The sequence below is a fragment of the Harpia harpyja genome, chromosome 1, assembly GCF_026419915.1.
Source record: "Harpia harpyja isolate bHarHar1 chromosome 1, bHarHar1 primary haplotype, whole genome shotgun sequence".
Classification (NCBI taxonomy): domain Eukaryota; kingdom Metazoa; phylum Chordata; class Aves; order Accipitriformes; family Accipitridae; genus Harpia; species Harpia harpyja.
In genome coordinates this window covers 49,087,331-49,107,099 of record NC_068940.1, presented here as the reverse complement: position 1 = coordinate 49,107,099, position 19,769 = coordinate 49,087,331, and the positions used below count along the sequence as shown (strand labels likewise).

The window sequence follows — 19,769 nt, the reverse complement described above, 5'->3', positions numbered from 1 at the left end:
ACCACAACTGGTAGTGCTGTGGAACATACCTGGTGTGTGGGACAAGGGGTTTCACTTGTCCTGCTCATGCTAACCCCTGCACTAGTCCCCTCACACATGCTTCAGAGTACATGGAAACACAGTGGTTGGAATTTTATTTAACGCTATTTCTTTCTGCATCAGAAGACTCGCACTAACAAGGCTACCTTTGGCATTTTCAGAGCAAGGAGTGCCATAAACTAAAAGTCTACAAAGAGATGACAAAATTTCTTTTCACAACTTCAGTTCTGTTGCTGGGAGCACAGAAGAATGGTTAGCCACAAACCCGTGCAACCATCTCAAAGGTTTCTACATTCCCTGAGTCTTTTGCCAGAAGTCTGGAGATACAAGATTAGAATTCTGGTGACCAGAATGTAGTAAGTTCAGAAGGGAAATCCCCCTAAAAATAATTACAATTAAACTTCAATACTATTTTATGTTGCTAACCTCTCTACAGGTCATTAAGCAAAACACCATCACACATTATCCAAGACCCCAGAAAACTGACGTTCAGAGTCAAGCTTGTCTTAAAGAGCTCCTTCTGTTACTTATGCTATCCTACATGAAGACAATGGTATTTTACTTCAGGGTATTACATCAATTGCTCAAAGGCCTCTTAGACAGACTGTGCCACTTGTCATGTAAAGCATTTTCTGGGGGTGAAAAAAAGAAAGCAAACCAAATCCTCTTCATCAGTGGCAGATATAAATAGCCAATAAGGAAAACAGTGAAGCAGAAATAACCGGAAACTGACAGTAAACTTTCTCATACCTTAAACCAAGGAAGAGCAGATGGTAAAAGAGAATTGCTGACTTTAAAGACAAACAAAAAAGTTTACTCTCAGAAAACCTACAGCTCCCTTTTAACTCTGCAGCGTGGGATAGAAAATTTAACAATAGCTCCTCATCAGAAAAAATCACGTAGATGTGAAGGCAAATTAATGGATCACAGTTTAATACAGATACAAGTAAATGTTTTACAGATTTACATCATAGGGTTTGAGGAGATATTTATAGATGAAAGCTCAACTAGCTCTCTACCAGAATATTGTATCACAGGTGAACTATTCAGATCTTTCATGAGACAACTTCAGAATATTCCTGAGATTACCCCATTTGTAACAAAAACCAGATTACTCTAAAAGAATACAAATCCAACTACATTTGGTGCAATAGTTCAAAATCCTTTAATTTAGTGAACTGTTGGTCTGACTGGCAACAACCAGAGCCTTGATAATGGGCATTTCCATCACAGTGGAACATAACATTTTGTTATATCACTGGCAAGTAACATTTAAGGTCAAAAAATACAGGTCTTAAATGAGACTAGATCAAGGACAGCAAGTTCCAAAACACTGGAACAAACTGAAGATCAATGTCCCTTGCTTCTAAAACACATGGTTCCCTACCATGCTTTTGAATACAAAGCATAGCATTTCTATCTTGAAAGATAAAAGACATATGCAATGTGGATCAAGGCAGTAATAATAATCGATGCATAGGTACAATGAATTCTCTTTTGTGCTCCATGCCATTCAAGCTTATGAAGTGTCACCAACTGCTTACCTGATAATTATATTTTTCAGCAGTGGTTTGTTTCACAGTTTTTCATTTTAACACAATGCTTGTTAGCCTGTACTGCAAAGTGCTCCACAGATATCCAACAACTGCTTTCAGACCACTGAATTACTATTTTTGAAGTGACTTAGCAATAGAAAATGGACCCAAGATTCAGGATTAGCCCATAAATTCAAAACTTTACATATAATGACTTCAGACTGCAAAATTTCTATTTAAAAAAGCACTGTTGTTTGCAGTTAAGAGATATTACCTGGGAATGCTTCAGATTCTTTTCAAATAAGCAAGCTGTCACCTTACATAGAAAGCAGTACCACTTCACACATCCCAAGCAGTAAACTACCAGAGCCAGATGCTGTTAGAACTGACACTTGCTGTCCTTATCTGTCCCGCATTTATTTATGTCCTTATGTTGCATTGATTCTCATTTTGCCCAAGGCCAAGAGTTTAATTCTCTTAAATTGCAGACCATTTCTGCCCTTCTGGAGAAGTGTCTGCCCTATGAAAAACACTTGTTTACCCTTCACAGCAGAAGTTTCACGAACAAGTATCAGAATGATGCACTTTGCATTAGCTTTGACACACTTGTAGTTTCGGTTATAAGATATCAGCATAATTTCTGGCTTAAAGCCTCATCAGTGATAGAAGTCAAAAACTTCAGTGATACAAAGCCAGAACTGCTTGTGAAATTAGGAAGTCAGGACCCTCCAAAAAACTTTCACTTCAAGCTTAATAGAGGGAAGGAACTACATTGAATAGCATCATTACACACTTAATACAGTTTATATTGACACTGACAGAAACTTAGCACCATTCCAACATAGAGCGTAAGAGTTCTTACATTTATGCTCTTGGTATGCATAACAAGACTACCTACAGTGAAAAATTGGGATGGAAGCAAAGGCTGACAAGAACACAAACGGAAAAACTAATTTGATGAAACAGTCAGCTTCAGCAGCCTTTCTCACCTCCAACCACTAATAAGTCTAAATATTCTGCCTTAAGTATTATATTATGGTAAATGACTAGAAAAAACAGACTACAACACCAGAACAGAAGTGAGAAAAAATTCTTCTTAGAAGATGTTCATTCTCTTCAATAAAAGAAATTATAGACAAGAGTATGGTATAAACTCTAATTTGTCAGTAAATGTGCTCAGAAGCTCAACAGAAAAACATCCAAAAACCAAAACGGAACAGTTACATGCAATAGCCATACTACATACAGAAAAACACTGGGAAAAGGAACAAAATTTAACATATTCAAATGGTTTCACAGTGAAGATCTGAACTGACCATTGCAAAATCAGCCAGAGGGAAAACAAGCATATTGAGTCAGAAGAGTCACATTTAATGGGTCACAGTGGCTTAACTACAATTGGATATTTAGACCACAAATACTCCATCCAAGAATATCACTTTGGTTACAGTATTAACCTATTCATTCATGCAATTGTCAGTATTTCTTGATACAGCAGGCAAGCCTAACATTTTCAGCCAACAGGAAGAAAGAAGCAGTTTTCAACTCATACAGCATATTTATCTATACAAAAAACCTGACTTCTACTTTGAATCTCGACCCGGGCTTGTAGCAAAGATGGTCCCAAAACCAGGCCTGCAGTAAACTGGCACCTGATTATCCAGGGCTAAGGAACTGGAAACGGTAGTAGTGTGACTTCTAACAGGTCATTGCTTACAAGATGTGCAACTTTTAGCTCACACCTTACCAATGCAGCTCAGGACATCTGTTGACTTTTGAGGGTAGAATCGAAATAAGTGTTGGCCACCTTGATAACCAATTTAAGAAGTAAAATGTATCCATTAGTTAAGGTACCTTCTCTAAGACACGTTTAAGTTCACACATTACATTAAACACCATTACATCTGAGCATCTACAAAAGCATAACAAGAACATCATGCAGTGATTAATTATTCTTACTGTAACATCAAAACCCCCAGATTCATTCATTTCAGTTAAATTGTGACCTACAAGCCTGTCACCAACAGGAACAAGGACCAGGTTCAAAGGCTGATCTCACCATCATGAACCAGCGTACTGTAATACATGAAATACCAACAGAGTAACTGTGTGTTTGTGTGCATGTGCGCACATATTCAGATGTGTAAAATAAGCAAGGACATTTTTATTTAAAAATAAAATAAAAACTGGTAAGCTAGGATAAGAAAAACCACCTATTTATGTAGTTAGAAACACAGCAAAAGTTACAACTGGCCTGAAGACAGCTAATACCGCAACAGGATTAATTATGTAGGTAAGTACTGAAAAACTCCGCAAAGCTTAAAAAAAGACAGTGAAGATGAGACCTACACAATGCAGAGAATGGTATCTCATTAGATGGTTTTCATGAAATTCCCTGAATTCATCTATTAGGGACCCAGTTTTAAATACAGATTGAAGTAAAAGAATTCATACAATTTGTTACGAGCCTGACAAGGAAATGATATATGAAATAGAAAAAAGAAAATGTTTCCAAGAGAATCATCACTTGTTTAAAGAAATAAAAGCCAATTAGGTTACAGGCAGATTTTTGCCAAATTATGGATTCACATACACACGCTTAGGTAGAAGTCTCTTTCCTCAAAAACCTTTGCCAGGAAACAAAGAATTTTGAAATAGAAATTAGGCTCTGGCCAAAACGCTGCCAACACAAGCAGTTAAGTTTAGATTAGTTTAAATACAACCACCAAAGCTTTACAAAACCTTCCATATTGGCTTTACGTGGCAAGGTTTTGGTAGCCGGGGGGGTTACAGGGGTGGCTTCTGTAAGAAGCTGCTGGAAGCTTCCCCCATGTCTGACAGAGCCAATACCAGCCGGCTCTAAGACGGACCCACCACCGGCCAAGGCCGAGCCAATCAGTGATAGTGGTAACGCCTCTGTGATAACATTTTTAAGAAGGAAAAAAAAGTTGGGACAGACGGAAAACGGCAGCCGGAGAGAGGAGTGAGAACATGTGAGAGAAAAAACCCTGCAGACACCAAGGTCAGTGAAGAAGGAGGGGGAGGAGGTGCTCCAGGCGCCAGAGCAGAGATTCCCCTGCAGCCTGTGGTGAAGACCATGGTGAGGCAGGCTGTCCCCCTGCAGCCCATGGAGGTCCACGGTGGAGCAGATATCCACCTGCAGCCCATGGAGGACCCCACGCTGGAGCAGGTGGGTACCCGAAAGAAGCTGTGACCCCATGGGAACCCCGCGCTAGAGCAGGCTCCTGGCAGGACCTGCGGATCTGTGGAGAGAGGAGCCCACGGAACAGGTTTTCTGGCAGGACTTGTGACCCCGTGGGGGACCCACGCTGGAGCAGTCTGTGCCTGAAGGACTGCACGCCGTGGAAGGGACCCATGCTGGAGCGGTTCATGAAGAACTGCAGCCCGTGGGAAGGACCCACGTTGGAGAAGTTCGTGGAGGACTGTCTCCTGTGGGAGGGACCCCATGCTGGAGCAGGGGAAGAGTGTGATGAGTCCTCCCCCTGAGGATGATGAAGCAGCAGAAATAACGTGTGATGAACTGACTGTAAACCCCATTCCCTGTCCCCCTGTGCCGCTGGGGGGGTTTGGTAAAGAATCCAGGAGTAAAGTTATACCCAGGAAGAAGGGAGGGGTGGAGGGAAGGTGTTCTGAGATTTGGTTTTATTTCTCATTACCCTACTCTGGTTAATTTGTAATAAATTGAGTTAATTTTCCCAAGCTGAGTCTGTTTTGCCCATGACAGTAATTGATGAGTGATCTCTCCTGTCCTTATCTCAACCCACAAACCCTTTGTTGTATTTTCTCTCCCCTGTCCAGCTGAGGAGGAGGAGTGATAAAACAGCTTTGGTGAGCACCTGGTATCCAGCCAGGGTCAACCCACCACACCTTCCCTTAATTTTTCAAAGCAATATTTTAATATAATAATACTTGGTACTTAAGGTTAGTTGTCAGAACTCAAGACTCATATGACAGCAAGCATCCAGTAAGAGATACCATACTAAAGTTGGCTTTCATATAATCTACTCAAGAAACTTTGCATCCATACAGTTAATAAAGAAAATAAAAACCCAAAGGCTCTTTAAAAGTTGTCCAGTAAGCACTACAATCCCAATTAATGTTGCAGTTGCAAACAATGAAAAATTGAGAATTGAAGAGCAATCATTTTAAATACCAGCTTCAGTTCTGCCCCTTAGAGTCTTTAAGCATCCTTCAGTACAAGTCTAAGCTATTACACAGTGAAGGAAATGTTTAAAACAAGCTTAACAAAAATTAAGATTAAAAATTGTTTTTTTTATATTGAGTGATCAAAAAACACTACACTATGAGCAACTTGTGAGAGCATTTGAAGAGCTATGGTTTCTAGATAAGCTCAAATAGGTAGATTAACTGACTTTCTCCAACACTGAGTTGCAACAATAATACACTGTAAAAAGTTTCTCTTCATCCATCAGGTTTTAGACTTTGTGCAGGTTTCTTCCCCCAACACTAGAAAAAGGCACAGTAAAATACCACAAAAGAGGCAAGAAGAACAAGCACACTGCAAACTGTATTTCATTGCATTACAAAAGAAAGAGGGGGAGAAAAAACCTGAAAAAAACCACCCATACAACCAACAAAGAAGTATGAGAAAAGATTTTCTAACTGAGGCCAAGTAGTCACATGAATCTATACTTCAAGCTCTCACCTTAAAGTAACTCAGTGGAAAATTATGCATTGCAGGCCAGTAAACTCACTGTTAGTTTACTGACCTTTCACATCTTGAAGAGATACTCACTTCTTTTCCACAGAAAGATCTTCAGAGTTCTTCTGTTCTGCCTTCTCAAAAAACCTTTATCAACTTCTTTCCACAAAAAGGAGGGATACACTATTGGTAAGGCATTACTCCATCAATACAGATTACTCCAGAGGAATGTGTCATCTCTAGGAATACCCCGGCTTCATTCTGAGTTCCACTAGTTTTCTACTACTTTCATTTCTATCTCTGCCAGTTCCCCTAAATTCAACATATTTTGCTTTGGCATCCCCATCAGGTACATGTAAGTATTAAGCTATCAATTTTAATACTCTGTAGACAGCATCGCTGGAACACACATCCACAGAACCAGTACATGAAAGGCAGTAAATTATTTTTTTAAGGTTACAGAAGTCTTGAAAGGAACTTTTCTGATTTCTGTACTTCACTGAAACCTCATAATCTTGTCAACAGAATACCTGCAACTTAATTTTTTTATTTTTTTTTTTTAAATCTAGTTTCCTAAGGGAGCCACATCTGCTACAAAACAGTTGAACACAGACTACTACTATTCTTTACCAAAAGAGTACCCTGGGAACTGAAGGACTGCTATCTAATCTGGCCCTAGCCCACTGGCACAGCAGTACTGGCCAGACAGTCAGCCACCATGTAAGTAAGTAGCTCAAAATGGGCTGCAGCCAAGGTCGTAGCATGAAACACGGGACAGTTTTCAAAGGATGAGAGAATTAGGGGAATTGAGGTATTCTGAAGAAGTGAAGTTACAGGGGAAAAGGAGACAGGACACATCAATAGATAAAAAAGGCTTTGCTAGTTCTTTGCCATGATATGCTTTTTCTTTCTAAGATATGTATGCCAGCATACACCCCTGACTGTATACACAAGGAAAAGCTCCATAACCAACAATGCAACAATACAGCCCAGGGAAGCTAACAACTGACTGGAAAGGTCAAAATTCACTTTTTTTTTTTTTCCCCCTCAAGTAGGTTTAAAAGAAAGCATGTTTTAATTTAAGCTATATTTGTATGGTAGTAGAGCCGAGAGACCTCTAAAATAATGGCAAAATTAGGCAACAAATACTCAGCAATGATACTTCACTGATCCTATGAAGCCAAGTATGAAGGTCACACCAAAGGCCAAACACATACTCAAGATACTGTGGTAGTAGGGACACTACAGAAGGCTTAATTAAAAGGATTTCAAATCACAGCAGGTCAACAAGAACTGGCGACATCCCCAAATGGTTTCTATTAAATTGTACTGCCCATCCACAGGTTATTTTTCACTTAATTATTCTTCCTACCCTGCCATATGCTTAATGATTTTGTTCGTGGCTTTAAAACTGGGGGAGGAGGATATCAGACTAGCAAAGAACAAGTAGCTGTGAGCATCTGAGGCTCCTGGGTACGATGAATAAACTGCCCCAGAAAGTGAACAAATGAAAGGAGTAATTCTAATCAGAACATGATCCATCACCAGAAGATACCAGTATTAAAGCAGACCAAGTTTTCTCCAGTGAACAATACGAGTGTTTTAAAATCAGAGTGTGCTTTTTCTTTAACACAACTTGAATCTTGCAAAATACAGCCCTTTCCTTTGTGTCCATGCCAAAAAGCCATGTTTAAACCAAAACATTTGAGCGGTGCATAGAATGACAAATGAAACAGTATGACAATACTGCATGACTTTTTCCTTTAAGTTGTAATCTACAGGTGATCTACAAGGCTAAAGTGACAATTAGAAAACAAAACAGACAATTTACTATAGGAGAGGTTTCAAAACAGCTTTCAGAGTCAAAGCTACCAAACAGTTGTTCAAGAAATAGGAACTGTCCTCTGCAAAGTCACTTGACTGTAAGTGTTCTGCACTTTGCAAATCAGACGATTTAAAAAAAAAAAATAAAGTAAAATAAAATTTAAGAGTCTAACCTCTAATAAGGCTCATGAAGCCAGAACACCTTCAAGTATATAGCTCTAAGAAAAGCCACTCCAAATAATTGTTCTTAGGTACATAAAGTCTATAGGAGAAAAGAATTTTTTTTTTAAATGATGACTTTGCATCTACTTGGGTGTTGGTTCAAATCATGTTACCAGCATAATTTCAATGCAACAACAACAAAAGCAGGATTTCCTGATTCAGTGCTTAGAAAAAGGACACATGAAAAAGCAACTCTTTGTTCCACGCCTCATTACAATAAAACAAAAACACTGGCCCACTACTTAAGTGTAATTATATTAATAAACAGACATAACTACAATTTCACAATTTGTGAGCTACTACCCATAGTAGTATTACTTTTGGAAGTTTTCTTAAGCATCTGACTTAAGCATGTACTTTCCTCCAAAAAACCTATACAGCAGAAAAATGCAGAGAATACACTTTGTATTTCAAACAGACCAAATATTTATGTCGGGTTCTCAAGTGTTTCAACATCTTATACTTGAAGAGATTACACAAGATTATGAAGGAAGCGGCCTACCTAGGCAAAGTTGGCATTTTTAATACTGTTGAGCTTTAATATTTCAGAGGTAGAATTAGTTGGTTTAAATCACTATTTAAATGTCATCTTTTGAAAACATCAAAAATACACCTCAGTTTAATGCATATTTCTGCCTACTTTATGTCTTATCCTCAGAGGAAATGCTTGATTTTGTAGAATAAAAACTAACAAGTCATTTCACAAATAGCGTGATTTAAACTACTGATTAGCCTTTTAGAATATGACTAATATGAAGTTCATTGTCTCATGAAGATTTTAAAAACAAATCACTTTCCAATGACAACTGATCAATAAGGAAAACAAAGGGCTGGCTATCTCAGCCTTCAGTTTTGGAAGAAAAGTTTAGAAACACTACCAAAAAAAAAAACCATTACAACTTAGAGAAAATATAAATACGGTTAATGAGATATAAACATTGAAATGTTTATTATGGCTAAATGTTATAGAGTAACCCCCATTCCTATTAAGGTTAAATTTTCAATTATTCTTAAAACATTAAATATAAAAGGATACTTTAACATCAACTTTTCAGATTTGTATGTATGTAGTTCATAAACACTTCACCCTTTAGTTACCTTTAATGTAAACACCAGAACACCTGGAAATTAGCAACTGTATTTACAGAAAAGACTTCACTAGCATTATAGGCCTCAAATAAAGTAATTTTACTGAGTCCTGACTCAAAGAGCAAGTTACAGGACAGAGCGCTGCCCACATGGCTGAAATGGAGCCACTCCCAAAGCAATGCCCCCAACCAGCTCAGATCAGCTTAGATAAGGAGCACCTATGTCCTGAACCTGCTCCAGAAACCATGCTCTAGGCTGTTCAACAAAAGCCCTCTCTCCAACTCCACTGGCATAACAGAAGCGCAGGAAACCACCACACACTGCTATGGGCAGCCCAATCATCTCCAGGGCAATGATAGTAACTCAGCAGCCTGGGGAGTACGTTCATCATGTCTTATGCACAAGAAAGGTTCTGTAAAACTGATCTCCCTGCAAAAATTCCTATTGGAAACAATGTCAGATCTGTTGGATGCTGTACTTACTACTTCCTCTGTGACAAATATCTTACACAGTTAAACTGAAAACTGATTTGTTTCTACAACAGTCAGTACAGCTGTATGACCATATGGGCAAGTCCCTCCCAAAACACTGACCTGGTGACTTTTTGTACTACATATTTCAAGACAAAGAAGCCAGATACCACACCATGTGCATCTATTAAGTTTAACTGATAATTCCAGTTATATATTAACTGATATATTATATATATATTAAAAATACATATTAACTGATAATAAATGGACAGCTGGAAAGTAGTTTCTGTACAAATGCATTAGCTGCAATATCAAGCCTCACAGACACCTGAAAATTGCTGGACACAGAGACTGCACATCCCAAACACGATTTGTTTTCTTCCTTGTACCTGTTTAGCAACCACAAGCATTGTTTTTCTCATTTTTCATTTCAGAACAAACAGGTAACTCAATGACACTGAAGTACCTATAAATAAAGCATAGCCAGCAGGCTAGTAATTGTGCAATCTACAGTAGAAGGCAGCCATGCACACAAAATTGTTGGTAGTAGAAAGAGTGAGAGAGTATTTTACATTATCTCCAAGAGATGATATATACAGTATTCTTGTTCAGCCAGCACTGACCATATACAGATGAGCACTACATTCTAAAACTTTTAAGTTTTAGTAAGTAGATTATAGATAATTCCATCTGCTATTACAGAACTGTACCATAATGTCAGCTAAAGACCTCAAACCAAGTCAGAGTACAGTATCTCAAAGGATGAACGCAGCAATAATTACAATTCCAAGAATCTAATTGCACATTACATTACAATGTTTACCAACAAAAGTGATCAGTAATACACAAACTACTTCATCTTCATGTTTAAAACAGACACATTTTTTCAGGGCATACTATTACCAAGCACATCACTTTGAAACACAATCATTTCTCCCCCCCGACCCTCCCCAGATGTTGGAGTACTAAAACATCAGCCATCATTTTATTTAAACACTCACTTTCAAGTATCTGATTTCTATACTTGGGGGTTGGAAGGAGAGAATTAGATGCATTTTTAATTTAGAAAACTACTGCCAATTCCCCCAGTAAACTTCCAGACAATGGTACAATGGCAAATTAATTAAGTCTTAGTATTAAATACTAAAATATTAGACGTAAAACTAGTAACAAAATTTTCTGATCAACATCTCATTTTCAATCTAATTTTGGACCAACTTTTCTTCTTGACAGTCACAATTTTCTACAATTCTCGTAACTGCAACTGCACTAGACTGTACTACAGGCAAACGTAAGAACACCAGGGTAATTTTACGCACTTTCTCCAGTTCTAATACATCATTACATCCTCTACTCGTGCTTTAAGTGACTTGCTTTTTGCAAGAATGAAACTTGGAAGTACAAATTATACCCCATTCTGGAATAATACTTTATGAAGACAGTTCTCTCCCTTCCTCCTCCCTTTTTCCCACAGATGGCAAAAAACCAAATTTTAGGTAAGACTAAACAGTCTTGTACCAAATAATTCATTATGTACTTGGATGCTAGATTACAAAGGAACCTGTAATCAAGTTCCAAAAGAAAAAAGCAACCCTCAAATTTTAAAATTCTAACTCACTTCGTAATCAAAAGAAGATTATAAGTGATCTACAATGAGTTTTCACCAATTTGACCTTGATTTCTAACTCTGTCAATAGTACTATTATGTTACATGCTACATGTACGTAACAACTGCACAAGATATTCACTGTAGTGATGACAAAACATCAAAGCTTTATCAAGCTAGCCAAATTACAAAAGATAAAGGTAGATATCAACAAAGAGACAGCCGGCAATTATAAAACACATTTTTTATTATTATTTTTAATGATTAGCATGTCAAAACTGGGTCATATATCCAGCATATACGTATCAGTTACATACAAATATACCCAACCTTAATAATGGTCTACTATCATACAAGTACTCAAAAGAGGGAAAAAAAAGGAAATCTGATGTCCTAGAAGGACAGATGACAATTTAGGTCATCACTGAAGCCTGAATGAACCTTTCTGCATGGCATTATTCATCCATACTAACTAGAATTTCCCATTCTCTTTAGTCCATAGGGAACACACTGTTTACATTTGCTTTCCTTTGCAACCATACAAACTAGAAAGGTTTGTTTAAATTAAAGCTTTGATTTTATAGCACAGTTTTGTGGCCACAGAAATGCAGGATATACAGGATCCTGCTGCCTGGTTATGTGCAAGGAAAGATTTCAACTTTACTTTTGGATCCCAGTTTGCCATGTTGCATGCAACTATAAAAGCAGTTCAAATTTTTTATTCAAATGAAAATCCAAGTTCAAATTACTTCTATTATGTCACACATGCAAGTCACATTTTAAACTAGATCCACACCAAACTTTTTTCTTAGACTGTATGAACTATACAGTTCTCATTCTTCATTCTCCTCCTCATCTACTTGCATATCAGACAACATGTTCTTTTTAAACACTCTAGATTTAACAGTCTAGAAGTGGAAGATCCATATTTTCTCATGAGGTCATGCAAAACATATTTACATCATCATCATAGATTTTAAGAACTACGTCAATATACTTCTAATGATCACCATCAACAACAAAGAAAGAAACTTACCTACTACCATGAGTGTGAATTCAAATCCTCTCTTCACAGACTTCCGGTAAACTTGATTTGGAAGATTTGCAAACCCCACATATCCTTCAAGGTTCTTCTGTTGCTAAGGCAAGAGATATTTAGGGAAGAAAAAAAAAAGTTAAAAGAAAAGCTTGTAACTTCTTACTTTGCTTGTCTTTTTTTTTTAGTCACTTACATGTTCACTTCATTTTCACATTTGTAGAAAGGTGCTATCTACCCAACTTCTCAACAACCTAAGCTGTCTACATCAAAGACAGTCCAATGAACTGCAACAATAAATAAGAAAAATTGATTTGTTTTTGACTGGATAGCCAAAAGACTGGCACAGAAAGTTAGCTATGCTAACAGTATTTTGAGCAAGTACAATTACCACATTATGACTGCGCAAGCACTAGAGCGTACAAGCACAAACAGATTAAAATAAAATCAACTTTGTTCCAATGCCCATTTGAAATGCAGGCAAGTAGTATGAGTGTAGCTTTCCTATACTCCCGAGAGTCATGGTGGTACTGCCCCAATATGATTGGGACTAACTTGACGCCCTCTACTTCCGAGTCACTCAACTGGAGGCCTTCATGTTAAATCTAGATCTACACTAACGCAGCATGCATTGCAACACACCCTCCATTAAGGCAAAACTTCAGTTGCCTTGTACTGTGAAGAAGTTATTCAGAACATTGCCTGCTATGAAAAGAGAGGAGAATTCTGGATGTTAGCCATTACTTCTCACCACATTAATGAAAATGTTGAAGGTGCTTAAAATGCTTCTCCCTCACTGTACTAGACCTGGCGATCCTCAGAGACCAGCCATGCTACTTTTAAACTGCTCTTCCAGTAGAATCCAAGAAACGTGTTTGGTATCACAGCAGGTCTGAGGATTGTCTTATGAGACAAGACAGTTTAGTTGCTTTACAGAGAATCTGAAAATACTTTCGGAGTACTCTACTCAAAGCAATACAAGGTACTGTTTCTCATGGAGCAATGATTTCAGCCTTTAGGTTTTACATCCATCCAAAGCTGAGAGGATGTGATTTGATACTACCTCAATTTCAGAGCTTGAGAGTTATGTACCTCCACAGAGCTGCAGCGCTGTCTACAAGTTTACATTCCCCTCCCTAAGATTATCTTCAAGAGGATAGAGGAATTCTAAAAAGTAATTAAAAAAAAAAAAAAATCTGTTCTACTACAGGCACTATTGCCTCAGAACTTCTGTATATGGGATAGAGTATGGTTAATTTAAGTTTGGTATGTGGTTGACTCGTGCTTATTTGTATATTTTTTTCTAAAATTGACAGAATAAACTTATTACAGTAATACTCCTAGAGTTTAATTTTTTTTTTTTTTTAATTAAAGCAAACCTTCCTTGCAAGGATGTAAAACACTATCCCTTTCCCCTTTTAAAGCACCGAATGCCAGAATAACTAGCTTCTTTGCAATCCAACAGCACTAATCAATGAATTGACTCTCTGCTTTAAGTCACATAACTGATTTCTCCATTTGGCAAACAAACGATTATTCTCAAGCAATGCTACACCACTGCAAAGACATATTATACTGGTGCTATCACCATATTTAAATAAGTCTGAAAAGTCCAAACTTAGCAGGACTACTTTGAAAAAGATAGATTTAATACTACTGCAAATTAGTATCACCTCTCATTTAGTGATAATACACTGCATCAATTCTCCTTCAAGTTTAAAAAAAGGCAGAATCTTTGAACTCATTAACTCATACAGAATAAGAGAGGAACATCTAATGATAGCCAGCTAAAGCTAGGTGTTACAGTTTCAAGTTCAAATACACACAATGCAACAAATGTTATCACTTCTCTAAATATAGGAATGTTTGCCTTGTGTCATCAAGAACTTTTTTTAAGATTCTTTTTGTTTCAATTCAGCCTTTGATGCAGCAATAGTCTCATCTGAAAGTTTTCAAAATATTGGAAAAAATCAGCCAGGAATTTAAAAATCCAAAGACTGTTTTACTTTTCCCATCTATTACTACAACTACATGTGAGGAATACAATCTATCACAATCTAAAACCCTGAACAGGAGCCAATGCTTCGGAGATATTATATGACATGTAGGTGGGTGCTCTTTAAGATATTAAAGAGCTCTTTAACAGTGCAGGTCCTTAATAACTATTAAGGATATGCAACTGCTATTCATGCTACCGGATGTAAAATATGTCATCACAGTCAGGTGCTCCTTATAGTTCTACTTGTCAACCACCTGTATCTTTTAATGTCTAGATACCTTTTAATGTATGTCATGCTTACCAGAAACAGCTCACCCCCTCATTAAATCTAGGTAATACTTCTTTTGCTTAAAAGAACAGGTTTACATGTAATTCTTATTTTAAATTATTTTTATTTCTCTTCCCCTTCATATATAGCTCCACATTTAGCATAGTTTTACTACTAAGAATTTTAAGAACACTGAGTATGAAATGCTAAACAAGAACAGATGGCAACTTGCAGGTTGTTTGCTCTGTTAAGTGGGTCTATAGCATTTACACCCATTTAGATAATGAAATATAAGTGTTACTAACCAGAAGGATGTATGAAATGTTACACTTGGCATTAATGCTGTATTTAATGTGATCATTTATACTCCATAGGAAAGAGCCTTTTAAAAAACTGAAGTCGGATGCCAGGTTCAGATTTCTGGTATACCAATATCGATTAAAATTGAAGCTCTCAACATACTGATTTTTAAATGGTTGCATTTGTTCATAACTTGCTACTTCTAAACACACTGAAACAAACTAGGAATTGAGTTTCTTAAATTCCTGCAACAGCTTTTAAAAGAAGTTACTACTTTTTTTGTTGAAGCATTGACTTTCACTGTATTATCATTGTGCCAGGTGAGATCTCATGTTTCTAATACTTACAATAGCTTCCCCTTAACTTTTATCCCTTCCTGATTTTCAAACAGCTGCTACCTAAGCTCAGTTTCAGCTCACCTACTAAAACACTAATGCTTCCTCTATTTCCACAATAGCTGTAATACATCTGTATCAAAGTAATACTTACAGCTACTTTGTAAACAACACATTTCCATCATTTCCAGTGTTGAAGGTATCAATAGGATACATCCAGTAGCAGTCCAGTAAACCGATGAATTTGAACCATTGGAGCAACGAGTCCAAACAAGTGCAGCAACAATCCAGAAAGAAAAACAGGGGCAGTGTAAGGAGAGAAGGAAAAAGAAAGAAAAAGTTACTTACATTTGACCAAATTTACCCACAATACTTTCCATCTAGTATGCTTAGCGTAGTGTTTTATGTAATCTTAGTTTAGTTTGGTTTATACAACAGCTTCATTTCATGATAACACACTACATGACCTCCACGCCATTTAATGATCAATATAGGCAGTTATTCAACAGTTGTTTTTACTCTAGTTATTCAGTGTGCTTTTTGCTTACCATATGCTATCTGAACCTGTAATAGGTTCAAGGGTATTTATTTTCTTCAGAGGTGTTCACCAGAACATGTAATCTCATTTCCCCACACTACTGCACAATATTTTTATTTTAGAGTGGAAAGGTACAAAGATCACAGCTATCATCATCATAAATGCGTCTCAGGATTTTGCATTTCTATGTCACTTTATACATTCAGGGAACAGTGTCAATTCACTTCATTTGCAATACTGAGCACTGGAGCACTGCTGCAAATTTGGGCATAACTGACATGGTTAACAGCCAGAAAATAAAGAACAAATTACAGGGCACAAGTCAAGTGTCTGTTCAGCATCACCTAAATGGATGACAAGAGACCTATGCTAGTTCACCAACATGGCACTTAAAATACTTTAACTACAAACCCATATCACAAAGACCCTTTAGATTTCTGGTTTTCACTAAACATCTTCCCATACTTGAGTATTTCAAGACACCCACACAAAAAAGAGGAAAAAAAAAAAAATCTCAGTACCACATTCTAGGCCAGCAGTCTAGCTTATGCACTTTAAAAGCATTTGATTGATTTGTCTTCCATGCACTCGTACACTTTTCTTAGCATCACGTAAACAGAGCATCCACAAAAGCCCCTGTAGCAAGGACTCCCTCTGATTACCTGTACATTGTTAAAGGGAGGACTTCATAATTTCAAAATCCCCACCTGTTGGCTTAACTGCTGCACAGTACTACCTGTGTTGGAAAACAGCCTTAATAATCTAGCATACTTCATTGAGAAGCAACCATTTCGTGCCTCTGATTGTGTCTGCTGCTCTTCCATAACACTATTCTAGCTCTGTACTCGTCTGGAGAGGCCAGGGTGAGAGCTACATACAGTATCCAAGATGCAAAACAGTCACAGATCCACAGTCTGATCATGTGGTATCTCTTATTCTCTGACCCTTTCTTATTGATTCCCAACACGCAATTTTCTTTTTTGACTACTTCCAAGTACTGAGCTGACAATACTGTGAACTGTACACAGGCCCAAGACCTTGTTCCTGAGCTTTAACAGATGTTCACAGCTTACCACTGAGCATACAGCACGAAAGCAGTCTGTGTGTCTATCACTTTACATTCACCTACACTGCATTTCAGCTATCATTTTATATCAAGTCTTCTAACATTTTTAAGTCTCTGTAGTTGTCCATCATCTCTGCTCTAAGTTAGCACAAACAAAGGCAAGCCATACATACAATTATAAGTTTGGCCTTAGCTGACTTTTGATGCATCCACTCTGTGCACTCAATGTTACTTTAGTGTATGTCTCCTCCAAGCAAAATGTCAAAGCCCACATAAACCAGCTGCAGAGCTGGTGTTTTTAGATCCATCATCTGAACCGATGGATTAATAGCAAGCAGCAAGCTGCTGTAACTATGTAAATGAGCAAAAAGAGAGAAAGGAGGCACAATCAGTGGCTTTCCAAGGAGTTTTAAGGAAGAACACTGACAATCAAAAAATCCTCTTTTCCTTGTTTTCCATCAAGTCTGTCTATTATCTTTGTTATTGTCCAATCACCATAATTTACATCTCTCCTTTATTCCATGCTGACTGTGTCCAGGAATGATAAATCTAAAGTCATTCTTCAGGTACTACCATCTGGGCCAAAAGATGACAGTCTCTGACATAATAAGGTTCACTGCCTGACAAAAGAGCATACCTTATCCCCCTGATCAAGAGAGGATGCAAGTCCAAGGTGAGCTAAAACCATTTTTTACCTTTACTACATGGAACTTCAGACCTCAGCTCACGCTCTACACAGCAAAATACAGCTGCTGTGCACTGGTAGTAACCAGCAGCCTGTTACATGATGGTATGAAAACTCTTCAAGGATTTATGACCTAGCCAAACTAGCAGCAAATATTAACTAAGACAGCAGGAGAGAAAAAAAGACAAAACAGAAAAGCAGTTTGACATGGGGGCAGTCACTGTCCTTTCCAGTCAAAGCTGGCTTTGGAGCTTCTCAATCAAACTTATTCAAAGAGAAAGAAACACAATCCTTTTTTTCCCTAGTGACCTTCTAGGAACCATTATTTTAAAAAGCCTCCAGAAGCATCACAGAAAACCCAAGAATTGTTGAAATCTGACCACAACTATAAGCAACATAAAACAGTCTTAGATAGGGCAAATACCCATTGCATTAGGCATGCGATAGTGATGTTTCTTGTCATCGACAATGAAAATAAAAGGTGATCATTTTTAATTTATTTCACACATTTGGAACAGGGAACACATTCTGAACATGGTATTTTTTCTACAATTTACATTTGCTATGGAGTCAATTGGTTCTTCTAAGATATCTAGACATAGGGCAAGTTTCCTTTAAACACAGTTTACTTTGAAAAGATGTCAGAGCCACCAAAACATAAGAATTTGCACCTGCTCTAACACTAATTTCAATAAAGCTAAAACCATCTTCAGAACTTTTAGCTAATTTCTGCATAGTCTTTAGCCACAGTATTTCTATCCAATTTCCTACCACCATGCTATGAGTAAGATCAGTTTAGTAATTTCTAGTTCTACATAGAAAGACTAGTCTATAAAACACTGTGTACTTACATTTCTTCCAATATACCTGATGTGGTAACTTGTTTATTTTCTTCTTTCTAACAGTGCTAGCTGTTTAAAGTCTCCACACCAGTATCTAGAAGCCTCCAAAACCTGCGAGAAGGCCTAGGGATTTACCTTACCAACATCTTCAAAATCCCTAAAAGCTTTCTAAAGTTTAACAAAGTCTGCATTTTTTCCAACTGTCAATATGGAGGCAATACAAAAAACATATAGCTAATACATATCCCTATCTTGTCCTGCCACATCCCAGAGGCAGAGAGCAACTGCATACGTCTTGCAACTGACAGTTTTTATTACTGCTTCTTAAAATCGGAGCTTTAGGTAGCAGTGTTTAGTGTAGTAATGCTTCTACAAGCCCTGAGCACTTGTTAATGTAATAGATGGTACCTTAACTTAAAGGTTTTTTCCCCAAAAACACTAAGATATAGGCAATCCATATTAAAAAAAACCTCACCTGAATTTAAAAAGTATGGAAATAACAATATAAAAGGGGAAACTCATCAACTCTAGCTGTAAAGTTAAACTTATGCTGAACATCTATGAACGTTTTTGTCCTTTCACTATCCAAAGTAAAGTGAAAACATCTGTTGGGTCAGTAGCATCTGCTATAATCTGCATGGTAGAAGTCTAGTACTGATGGAAAGGAAATCAGCACTTTTACTCCCTCAAACAGGCATCAACTGCAGACAGCAGAAACCTATTAAAAGCCTTCTTTTATAATAAGATAACTTGGCTTCCAAGTGTGAATCTAGGGTCTTGCCTACACCTTTCAATGCATAAGCACAATTATTTCTCTCAGTCTCTAGGAGCAAGCTGATTAAGTCGATAATCAGTAACTTCAGTCACTGATCCACTGAATGCACTTTCAATTCAACTGTTCCTCAAAATCTCACTGGGCACAGTGAGTATAAGTGGAGTGAGCTTTAGACTCTCTCTTTTCCTGTGCCAGACACTATCACCTGGTTTATTAAAAGATAGTGCTGAAACACATGTGAGGTCTAAGAGCAAAATGGTTCTACAAGAAGGATTCTGCACTGTAAAGATCAGAAAGAGCAGACAGCATAGTCCATCTGTTGAGCTACAGGCAGCATGTCCAGAAGGAAAGCAGAAAACTCTGAAGAAAAACAAAGGGGAGGTAGCAGGCACACAAGTAAACCTTAACTTGCCTGTTAAGACATTGGCCAGCCTTCAGAGGCAGCATACAGCA

At 37.5% G+C, this 19,769-nt stretch overlaps 1 protein-coding gene across 1 annotated transcript in view; it reads right to left on the bottom strand.

The window, feature by feature from the left end:
- SEPTIN7 (septin 7) overlaps positions 1 to 15,591 on the bottom strand; it is a gene marked incomplete at its 5' end in the record, with an annotated part of 66,767 nt that extends 51,176 nt beyond the window's left edge. The window contains 2 exons of the mRNA XM_052810814.1: positions 12,509 to 12,611; positions 15,565 to 15,591. Of these exons, the coding sequence (XP_052666774.1) occupies positions 12,509 to 12,611; positions 15,565 to 15,591 (130 nt within the window). The remainder of the gene's footprint in view (positions 1 to 12,508; positions 12,612 to 15,564) is intronic.
- Between the last annotated feature and the right edge of the window lie 4,178 nt (positions 15,592 to 19,769).